The sequence below is a fragment of the Thunnus thynnus genome, chromosome 18, assembly GCF_963924715.1.
Source record: "Thunnus thynnus chromosome 18, fThuThy2.1, whole genome shotgun sequence".
In the NCBI taxonomy this organism is placed as follows: domain Eukaryota; kingdom Metazoa; phylum Chordata; class Actinopteri; order Scombriformes; family Scombridae; genus Thunnus; species Thunnus thynnus.
Genome location: NC_089534.1, coordinates 12,007,940 through 12,019,965, shown reverse-complemented (window position 1 = coordinate 12,019,965; position 12,026 = coordinate 12,007,940). Strand labels below are relative to the sequence as shown.

The following is a 12,026-nucleotide window of genomic DNA, read 5'->3' as shown; positions in this document are numbered from 1 at the left end:
CTAAAGTGTGTTTTCGTATTTATTTGCAAAGCATTTGATTGATGCATCTGAGATTTATTGGTTGAATATAAGTCTCTATTAATCTTATGATTTGAGTTTGTTTTTTTTTAAATTTAATTTAAACTTTGTTTATCATAACACATCCCATTTCATTACAGTCAAAATAACTTAAGACTTAATTGAAATTATAATCAAGTCAAGGTCACTGTCAAGGACAATGACAATGAAATAATAATAAAAGTATAGTAAAAAAGATTAATCAAAAATAAATAAAGACAGTTTTATATGTTTTCAAAAATTTAATTAATATAAATAAATAAATAAGTAAATAAATAAGGATAGACATTAGAAAAGGGCAATTAATTTGACCTCAGGGGGTTTCATCAAATATATTTCTGTAATATTCTAAGAGCAAAAGAGTTACACATTGATTTAAACTCAATCAAGAAATAGAGGGAAAGAGGTTTGGGAACCTAGGAACTTTTTGTTTGTGAATAAAGAATTTTCCCAATAAAATAAAAAAAAAGTTAACAATATAGTTTAGAGATTGTTACTCATGTTGTCATAGTAACAAATTATATCTTTATATCTTTAAAACTATGAGTAACATTAGTGGTATTGAAAACATGAAAATTTAAATGACGTCAAAATGTCATTGTTATTTCACTCTGAGAGCATAAAAGGATGTTTGTGCTTTATTGAAACAAGTATGCAGCAGGTTTACAGCGCCTTGTGTGTACAACTTGAGTCTACAATCACAAACACACCAGAGGGGCTAAAGGTTGTAATAAAAGTAAAATTAAATAAATATTTTGTAAATCTTACAGTGGTTATTCATTTTAACACCTCTTTTATCTGTGCATTCAGATATTGAAGAAATGTATTGTTGATATGGACTGTCTGAAAAGTTTGGCTTTTTGCTAAGAATTTTGATTTGTGAATATACAATTGGGTCAAAATGGTAAGCAAATTAATTAAGTAGAACTGCAAGAAGAGATTCCTGTCATATTCAGTGAATCCAAACAATGTATTTTTCCAAAGTCAGCAGCAATAAATTGTGACATTTTACTCCACAGTTGGTCCCCACAAAAGTAACAGCTTACATCAATGTTTCTGTAAATAATAATTAGGATAATTATTGAATAAAACGTGAAGCATTTGACTTTGTTAGTCAAAAAAAAAAAAAAAACCCAAAAAACTTATGTGACAACAGCCAAACTGTTTCTCAACAAATGTGGACCAGTATGATAAGGCAGAGGGTGTACTTATGATGTTTTGTTGAAAAAGTTGACAGATTGCCTTATTTTTATTCTTAGTTTGCCATGAAAAACAAGTTTTCCCCACAGTTATTCCATCAGCATACATCTTTTGAGGATTTTTTAAAAAACTTATTGTCTTGATAGCCTTCTTTTTTTGTAGGAGAAAATAGTTTTCATGTATTGCTTAGTTTCATTTTCAAATATAATAATCAAGGGTTTAAAGTTATTAAATTTGGATTTGTGGATTTTGCCAAAAGAATGATTAGGTTGATAATATAATATTCTTTGATTTTATTGTCATTACATGTATTTAAACCAAAGAAAACATTCTCTAGACATAAAGTGAAATCAGTTAATATTACCGATAATAAATCTGCTCAAGTCGCATCTTTTGTGCGTATTTTTGATCAGGCAACTCTGCGTGACGTCATCACGTCTCTGAAGACCCAACCCAGCCCAACAGGAAGACAACAGATTTTTTTTTATACGATGCAAATTTGCCACTGTCAACGCTAATTACAAACACTAATTTCAAACAAATCGGTAAAATGCCATTATTTGATGGATTGGGAAGTGGAGCAGAGAAGACTGCGATCGTCATTGATTTAGGAGCAGCTTACACAAAGTGAGTATCAGCCGTTAGCATAGCTGCTCGGTTAGCACAATATGCTAACGTGGCTATCTTTATATTTTTTGTGTGTTTTTCTTTTCTAACCGATGGTCTTGGTGCTTTAGGCCTGATACAGGGATTAAACTTCAAAAAGACATGATGCATAATTGTAAACACCGACAACTAACGATAATGCTAACGTGTCGGCGTTATGAAAGCGTTGGATATTAATCAATACGTGAATAAGAAAAACATCTATACTCAATGTCAGCAGCAACATAATCAGCTATACTGATAAATAAAACGCCCTACATGTTCGTATTTTGGTCATTTTTAGACATTGGGCCTATTTAAAGCTTAAAACTATCATATTCATGTAGTTAGCGTTGTTTACATGCATTGAAAGCGTTTTATTATGTTGGTGAAAGTTGAAGTACTGTAGAAGTAATCGAGAAACTGAACAACAGATCTAAATGTCCTGCCTGTCTGTTGTTGATTCGTTTCCTCCTACGTTTACTGCTGCGTCAGTGACCTAAATAGTTGTGTGTAACGTTAAGCACCTAGTCATCTTAAAGCTGTCTGATACTAAACGTCACTTGGTGCTCTGGTCAAGGTGAACAAACTACTGGAGATTTCCCCTAAATGCTGAATTAAAGTTGTAAAACAATTTGGCTGGCAGTGTTTATGACCTCAGTGCTAAGTAATGAACGGCAACTTGGTGGGAATTCAGCAGAAGATATTATATGTAATGTTAAGACAACAGATTAGCCTGAGGCAAATCACATGAAGATCAAGAGGACTGATCTCTTTTTTTGGTTTCCTTAAATAAACAAAGATTTCTTTGTCTGCAGTCACTGTCACACACAGAGCTGCTTATTTTATTTTTGAGCATCTGAGGCGCCCTCTAGTTAAGTGTTTGCACCTTGAATACAAAGTGTTCTTCGATAAAAATATGATTGCCATGTCGGTATGCATGATTTCAGTTGTACGCAGTCCAGTAGTATTGTATTGTATTGTATTGTATATTATTGTATATGATTGCATTTCTTGATAGTTAACATTATTGAACAATCTGAAATGAAAATATTAATATTCCGCCCATGCACACGCTGCTGCCTCTGCCTGCAGTTCACCTGACAGCCTCCCTCTCTTGCAGATGTGGCTTTGCAGGGGAAACGGGGCCCAGGTTCATAATTCCGAGCGAGATCCGGAGGCCAGGACAGCAACAGGTGAGCGGACGGTGTGCTTTTTGGAAGCATGTATGGAAAATGAGCAATGTATGTTAACCTGGTGTGTGATGCCTCACTTACAGGCCACCAAAGTGGTTCAGTACAACATCAACACAGAAGAGCTTTATGTCATCCTCAAAGAGTTTATCCACATACTGTACTTCAGGTGAGACTCTACTACTCTTGATTTTCGCTGTTAGCAAGTTTAAGAAGTTAGTTAAGTACTTATACTGTTTGTCATCTGCAACTCAGTGAACATATATATGAATACTGTAACAAATCAATGACTAGGATTTTTAATTGCATTGACTTTATTGACTTTATTGCTCATTATATGATGATTTCAGGGCCACACTATTTAGTAAAATGTCCATAATTTCTGATGATTTTTTTCTGAATGAAAGTTCTTTGTTTGCAATGTAATGTAAGACGTTTTCTACTTGTCTATGTTTGATAAATGTTTCACCACTGTAACTGTATTTGGTGTCTTAGTCCATGTGGGCTTGGCACTTGAATGTGCATGACATAATAAATAAATAACATAATATACATAATATATGCTGCCGTCAGTCGAAAATTGAGTGATTCAGCCTCATCATATGTAAGTTTGTCTTTGTATTTGCTTCAATCAGGCACCTGCTGGTGAACCCTCGCGACAGAAGAGTGGTCATCATCGAGTCCATCCTCTGCCCGTCTCACTTCAGGGAGACGCTCACCAAGGTTTTCTTCAAACAGTTTGAGGTACCAAAAGCTGCAGATCATGTTTTGAGCAAGTGCTGCTAGATTTTAACTTTAGTTTGGCAAGAATAAATAGTTTTGTTCCAAATGTAATCTAAATTAACTGACTTATATAGTAACGCACCTTTTTTTTTTAACCTAACAGACAAAATTAGTCATAAATGTCAGCCACATTCTGTAGTAGGTTTTCTGATGTTTCATTCTGTGTCTGGTGGTGTTTCCCAGGTGCCCTCTGTGCTGTTTGCACCAAGTCATCTCATGGCCATCATGTCTTTGGGTATCAACTCCGCCCTGGTGATGGACTGTGGCCACACAGAGACACTGGTGCTTCCTGTATCCTTTTCCTGTCATCTGGTAGTAGAAAACAGATACAGAAATGTCTTATTAATTTTCAATTTGGGATTTGTATGTTACCGCCTTGACTGTGAAACCAGGTTTATGAGTGCACTCCTATTCTGCCAGCTTGGGAGGCTTTGCCTTTGGGTGGAAAAGCCATCCATAAGTAAGTAGCTCTAACAGATTTAAGAGGAGAGTGTGACATTGCATGATGGTGTCCTATTTTTGAAAACTTTGCTGTGGAAAGAACACTTCTATTTCACACTTGAAACCTTGTGACTGTAAAATGAAACTTTCTTTTAGATGTGTTTGTTTTTTTTGTCATATAACTTCATGTGTCTGTATTTATTGTAGAGAATTAGATGGACTTCTTGTGGAACAGTGCACCGTGGACACAGACGCCACCACTGGGCAAACTGTACCAGCTGTCATCGGTAATTATTGTTACATACCAGACTTCTAAACCATTACTTTTTAAAAAGATAGATGTGTAACTCTGACATGGACTGTTGATTTGTTTTACAGTGCAGAGCGCAGGAGAATATAATTGCTTTGACTTATTATGCATCATTTACTATTCATAAGAAGAACTTGTTTCTGTTTGACATTTCAGTGAATCCCTTTCTCAATTTGTGAATTATACATATGCATACGGTCTATTTTAGAGTTCCTACTTTTTCTTGACGCATAGTGTTGAGCTGTGAGATCTACAGCTGCAGCACAGTGAGGGGAAACTACACATATATACATCAATAATTAAGACAGATAGCAGGCTGACTCACTTGACTGGACTGTTAAAGTGCATCTCTGCATTAAGCACAGAAGGGCTACGTAATCAATAAATCATTACCGCACATAATTCAGGAAGAAAATTGAATGCGGAAAGCGGTGACAAAACACCAGAAAACAAAACAATTCTATTTGGCAACGATGTAGAAGTTTCCTGAAGGGATTTGTCACAAAGCAGTCACAGTCGCCATTTGCTGCAGTGTCAGCTCATACTTTCCCCAAACGCTGATTCAGTCTCATCATAGTGAAACGGGGGGGAAAAGGCTTATCTTTGCATAAGTGAGCTAAAGGAAATTAAGTTTCACTTCCATTTCTTGTCTCTCTCTTTTTTTTTTTTTTTTTATCCATCTTTTCCTCAGGGACCATCCCAGAGGAGACTGTGGAGGATATCAAGGGTAGGTTTGATGCTTTGTTTTCTTTAAGAGATCACTTTGGTTAAAGCAATTATAGAAACTGCTTAAAATGTACCTATCGTGTAGTTCGGTTATATAACAGCTGGTTTGGTTTCCTGCAGTCAGAACATGCTTCGTCAGTGACCTGCAGAGAGGCCTCAAGATTCAGGAAGCCAAATTTAACCTGGACGGCACCGCTGAGGTGAGCGACATCTTGTTGGTTAACTGATTGTCTCAGTTATCTTCAGTCTGTATTCAAATATTTAAGTACACATCTTCTTTCTTTGGATTGTGTTTGTAGCGTCCAGCACCTCCTCCAGATGTTGATTACCCTTTGGATGGGGAGAAAATCCTGCATATCAAAGGATCCATCAGGTAGGTCATCAAATGACGCTGTCCACCTTTCACTGAGGGGACAGTTCTGAAAATCGGGGTCGTATTTTTCTGCAGATTTCTTTAAAAGTGTGTCTTACATGTTGAGATTTGCACATTCTTTTATTTTTCTGTGTAAGCTGTGTTCTTTGTTTGTCTGTCTGCTGGACTGCCTTTACTTATTTGTCTTTAACTCGCTGGTTGCTTGTACTGAGTCATTGCATAGTTTCGTTGTCATGGCTGCTGAGATCATGAGTTTCTCTTTTTTTTTTTTTTTCCTACAGGGACTCTGTGATGGAGATTCTGTTTGAGCAGGACAATGAGGAGAAGAGTGTGGCGTCTCTGATACTTGACGCTCTGGTGAAGGTAGAGGAAAAGTCTTAAATGTGTTATGTATGGGCATGAGTGAGGGGAATCTGTAACTGACTTGTTATGAACTGCACATCAGTGGGCTATCATCGAGGCAGGAGCAACGAGCCTTGATATGAAAGGAGTGTTTTCTCTCATCTACTTCCAGCTCCAGATATATCTTAGTTAATGTGGTTTCTCATTACTATCTTGCTGCAAAGCTTCAGTATCTTTCACAGAAGGAATGTAGAGTCCCAGTTTCTCTCTCCATATTGTCCAACAGGGGAATCGAGCATACCGTTTTAACTTAATAATGTGGTTGCCATGGCGATGCTCAGCTGTGGCCATTCCAGGGAACTGATCGTATTTTTCTGTTGTTCCATGTGAGGCTCAAGTCAGCCCCGGACAGCCTCATTAATCTTAATACATATCGCAACAGACATTACAGCAATATTAACCTCAATCTGCGCAGTACGCTGCTCACGATCAATTGATGTAAAGCACTAGTAGAGCTCTATACACTAGAGAAGGCACTGCAGTAAAGCCAGCCGCAGCTACTTTCATCCATTCTGTTTTAGTATGCACCTGTCCTGATAACCAGAAGATATAATCTTTAGTGGTGGAGCTGCTGCTTCCTCCTCCTGCCTTTTCTTTTCTCCTACAGCACTAATATGACAGACAGAGGTGGATGATGATTGTTTAGGTTTCTTTCTTTCTTTTTTCATTTGTTTTGTTTGCTGAAAGGCTGATAAACACATTTCTTCATTGTAATGCTCCTCTAATTTATTTCATGTGTGTTCGTGTTTCTCTTTAGTGCCCCATTGACACACGTAAGGTGCTCTCTGAGAACCTGGTGGTGATCGGAGGGACAGCCATGCTGCCAGGCTTCCTGCACCGTTTACTGGCGGAGATCCGCCTCCTGGTGGAGAAACCAAAGTACAGCGACGTCCTGGCCAGCAAGAGCTTCCGCATACACGCTCCACCCGCCAAGCCCAACTGCACCGCCTGGCTCGGAGGTCAGACATGAGGTTTCATTTAAATATTCATCACCACCTGCTCAAAGGGGAAACTTTGCCATTTTTCAACCAGCACCCTATCATTACAATGTGGGTAGTACATGCAAATGTTTAACTTCCCTCCGTGTTGCCTGCACCAAGAGCTCCTCGCTCATTTGTGAGTAAAAGTTCACTGGGTGACATGACATTGGAGATAAGCCTCAGACTACAAACTACGTTTCCTCATTTTCTGTAGTTGTGCCTTCAAGAAAGTTAAAATGTGGGTCTCCCAAAACACTCCCATCTACCATGTTATGCTAGCAATAGGGAAAAGCAGACACTAAAATATCATACTACTAAATACTTGAAAATATCAGCATATTTGGATGAAAACTGGTTTCATTCATCATTCAAGGCTGAATATCATGCTTTGGAATCAGACACAACAGAGCTAATGCTAATGAGCTAATGAGTTTCCCCGTGATCCTAACACTAACACAAACAACTATCTCTACAATATAATGTCGGAGCAGAGATGTGGCGCTACTGTTACAACTTATGAGGCAGAATATCGCGCCATAGAATCAGACACAACAGAGCGTGGAGGAGGAAGCGACCACCAGAGCTACGTTGCAGCTGCAGCCAAGAGAGAAGCGCTGCAGCATGTCCAGACTGGATGAGGAAGAACATTTTGTAAATGAAAAGAAGCCTCAGTAAACAGATATAATGCTGCTCAGTCTTTGCTAACCAGCTGCTCGGCTGGTCATAAACACACCTTGAGTAGCTCACTGGGAGCTTGTTGGGCAGGACACACGCAATGCATTCTGGTTGTTGTAGGATTCCCCCTTAAGAATCCATTTTCTCTAGTCATAGGGCACCGATTTTGTCAGCCGTTTTCGGTTCTAAACAAGAAGATATTTGAAAACTATTGGCTGTGACCTCTCATGTAATTTTCATTCCCCTTTCTGTATTCAACCTCTGCTCTGCTCACCAGGTGCCATCTTCGGGGCGCTGCAAGACATCCTGGGCAGCAGGTCGGTGTCCCGGGACTACTACAACCAGACAGGCCGCATCCCAGACTGGTGCTGCTTGAGCTCCCCTCCTCCTGAATCTCTGTACGAAGCAGGGAAGACCCCTCCTCCACTCATGAAGAGAGCCTTCTCCACAGAGAAGTAGATTGTGCTGCAATATAATTCAAACAATGTACTTCAATTTCTGATAGAACAGTCCAGTAATCTTTAATGTAACATTTCCACACAAAACGACTTAACGTGTTACCTAAACAAAGAGCTCTAGATGTTTTTAATATCTAGTAGTCACGCCTAAGTTTTTTGTATGCACTGATTGTGGACTGTTTGATAATCAGGTGAGCTGTTTTCTGACCTTACCAGACAGAACAGATATTGGGATTCAAGGTCGTTACATGAGTATTCCACTAAATATGAACATCAGTGAGTAAAAAAAATCACATTGTTAAAATTTCAATGGTTCATGCGCTCAGCAGCCTTGTTGGGAGTCTCATTGGGCAAAAGAAAACAACCTGTACGTGCTAATTCTTATTATCACTCCAGTTTTTTGAATTTACTGAACAGTTAAACTGGAAAAACAAAAATGTGTCAGATCATTGAACGTTGCTGTTTTGATGTTGCCCAACTTATAAGGAAAAACAGAAATGTAGAAAGGAGTCACGTCATTGAGCTTTTAGTCATGGATTTGTCAGTAAATCTTCAGAAAATGTTGCCCAACTTATATGTCGAAACATAAACTTAGAAAGGAGTCACGTCATTGAGCTTTTAGTCATTGGTTTGTCAGTAAATCCTCAGAAAATGTTGCCCATCTTCATTTGAGTATAATACAGTGTGAAAGTTCAGTTCTGACGGTAACATCCCGTGGAGTTTTTTTCAGAAAAAGAAAAAAAACGTTTCATTTATTTATTGTTTGTACTTCAAAGTGTAAAGTGATTTGCTGAAGTCATTAAAGGCCCTTCACACTCACACAGGTGTTATTCTCAGTTATTCTTAAAAAAAAAAAAACATCCTCTTGAATTTAGCATGAGATGGAGCAATGCTGCGAGTTTACTGAGGTCACTAAACTTCATCTATTCAGAAGAGACATAGAGGTGAAAATACCCCCCGAAAATCATGTTCGTACACACCCATACAGTCCTGCAGAGAGGTGTAATCAAGCAAAATAATGGAGAAACACCTGTGTGTGTGTCATCCATAGTTGTGTATGAGCTTTAAAATATCTTTCAGCCAGTTTTTCTCTGTTTAAATTCAACTATTCCAACAAATATATATTCTGAATTGAATCAGACTTGTTTTCTCATTTTTATCCTGTAATGCTGTATGTTTAAAGAATGAAAAATTAGGGGGGGGGGGGGGGGAGTAGTAGATCAAACACAGACATTGTTTATTTTGTTTGAAGATAGTTTGTTGTGGCCAGCTTCAATTATAAACAACATATCCGTTTCATAAGTCTTGAAACCTTCCACCAAAAGCTGGAAAACAAGCAATGATTCTTGAAGTGTATTACACCTCATTCTTAATTCTTACATCAGAATAGTTGACGGCATCCTTTTCACTATGAATACAACTGAGACACAGGAATGCATGTCGCCCATAAATTCAAACAGCACAAATCCTCTACATGTTTTTTAATGTCTGTGTGTGTCCCAGAATGGACCTACATCTGTTTGGCCTTCTGGGTCACATTCATCACTGAATGCTGATCCGTCTGGCTGAGCTTGGGAACCAGTAGCATTACCCACAATGCACCTGCAGCTTTAAACTGGCAAAAAAAAAAAAAGTGTGGGAAATGGATACAGTTTTGGATTCTGATCACAGAAATACGAAAAGTAAACATTGACCGGAGGAAGGAGAACCAGAGACTACTGCAATTAAGAACGTCTCCACATGAGGAAGGTTAAGAGGTGTGTATCTGTTCATCTGTCCTTCCCCGGTACACTCATCAACCCTCAAGGTCGAAGGTCAAACTACTTCCCTAGAACATTCATTATCCTTTTGTTTTGTTAGTTGTTTCAATCTAGGCTCGAAACTCAAGACTACTTTTTTTTAATGTTTTAATTTAATTTAGTTGTCTGTTTCCTTCTGATGCAGGTTAATTTTAAAAGATATAAATGATATAGAGCCTGATCGACTCCAGATGTGTTTTGGAGAAGAAAACAAAAGCGTTGTTACTCATTTAAATGCTCGTATTCAAGCAGAACGAGTGTACACCTCCTATCTTTGTACAAATTACGATGAATCATATCCTCAAATGATCCTCAGATGTCGGCCACCGCCTTGCCCGTACATTAAGGAAGCTGGGCTTGCTTGTTTACCCCGTTGTGGACCATATAGAGCTGTACTGTCCCACCTGCTGCCTCTGCTCCAGCTTAGGGAAACCCCATCCTCCCTTGATGGGGACTGGGACTGGAGCATCAGTGTGGTTCCCAGAGACAGGAAGCAGCAGCTGTCCGTCTGACCTCTGTATGTCAGACTGGGAGTCTGAGCGGGAAGGGGACTCCCCGGAAAGTGGGTGAGCCCGGTTTGTAAGGAGTGCTGGCAAAGCGCTCGCTGGAACACGGGGAAGTTCAGAAAAAGTTCACACTTCAGAATATAATAGCCACTTATTGTCAGTGATGGGTTCACATGATTAAATGATGATGCCATGGCTGAAAACACCCGAAAGTGAAATTGAATTGAAATAACTTTCTGAGATTCTAGATTTGTTTTTTTCTGTAACATCATGAATCCTACACAATTCATACATTAATTAATCTCATGTACAAGGTGATATACTATAAATATGATTCATTTCCTACATAAGTACCCAAACTGGTCACCATCGCAGCCTTTGAGGACTGAGAGGGAGACTCAATGAGAGGGGAAGGTATCATCCATCTTCGTTATCTCATCCACAGAGGCTGTTTTTCAAAACACAGCAGCCCAATTATCCCGTAAATCACATTGGCTGTGAAAACACATCCGCACCATCCTAATAAATGGAAGGGCAGCTGGGTGCATGTGAGCCACACCCTGCAGAATGAGCTAATTCGGCTGCACCTGCAAGCGGTTCTGGGATGTGAATGTTATTAGTTGTCAGCATTAACTGTAAATAAACAACAAGGAGTCAGATATTATATAATAGGAAGGCTATATTTATACAACAGTTGTTTACACCACTCATACCAGATGTGTTATCTGTTGTAAACACGATTGTGCATAAACAAGCCAAAATGAGGAATGAAGGAGGGTTACCTCTGAGACATTCTGCTCATTCTTGCAGCAGCCGTGTTGATAACCTGAGGTCTGCTGCGTCGTGCCAAGACTAAACAGGCAACACTCAGGAGGGCTCAGTGCATAAACAATACCAAAGAGCCAAACTGCTTCAAGTAGGAACCAGATCCAGACGTGGAACCCTGAGCTGATATGTATGTGAGTACAGAGATACAGGGAACTCCCTGCACTGCCAGTTTATGTTTCAGTATCACCATCGGGCCAAGAACAAAGGGACAGGGGGGCTTAAAGGATCATATTAGTGGGTTTAGCTCAGTAACTGCAAAATACTTCACATTTTGTTGCCCATTTTTATTTTTCCCCCCCACTGGTCCAGGCATTTATTGATTTCCATGAATTTCTGTATTGTCTGATAATCACTGAGCAGGCCTTTGAAACCTTTTACTCAATGTTATATTATTGTTGTGTGTTAATAGAGTTTAAGTGCAGACTGATTTGAAAAGTCTAAGCATAACAATAATGTAACTTTGACAGAAATGAAATGCACACTTGATGTTCACTGTGATGAACTGCAAAACTCAAGCACATTTCAAAATAAAGGGAAACTAATGACTACCTTCAAGATAAAATACATTAAAATTCCTAAAATGGTTAGCTGTAAAGTATATGTAGTTTGTATTAAATGGGTTAAAACTTACAAAAGTGCTGGTATTTTTC

The 12,026-nt window shown here is 38.7% G+C and overlaps 1 protein-coding gene across 1 annotated transcript; it reads left to right on the top strand.

The window, feature by feature from the left end:
* Nucleotides 1-1,682: 1,682 nt before the first annotated feature.
* On the top strand, nt 1,683-9,062 carry actr10 (actin related protein 10). Its single transcript, XM_067572211.1, has 13 exons — nt 1,683-1,884; nt 3,026-3,098; nt 3,182-3,264; nt 3,731-3,839; nt 4,062-4,169; nt 4,271-4,338; nt 4,527-4,606; nt 5,321-5,356; nt 5,476-5,555; nt 5,655-5,728; nt 6,010-6,091; nt 6,888-7,089; nt 8,063-9,062. The coding sequence occupies exons 1-13, from the start codon at nt 1,808-1,810 to the stop codon at nt 8,242-8,244; spliced, it is 1,254 nt and encodes a 417-aa protein (XP_067428312.1). The 5' UTR covers nt 1,683-1,807; the 3' UTR covers nt 8,245-9,062.
* Nucleotides 9,063-12,026: the final 2,964 nt, after the last annotated feature.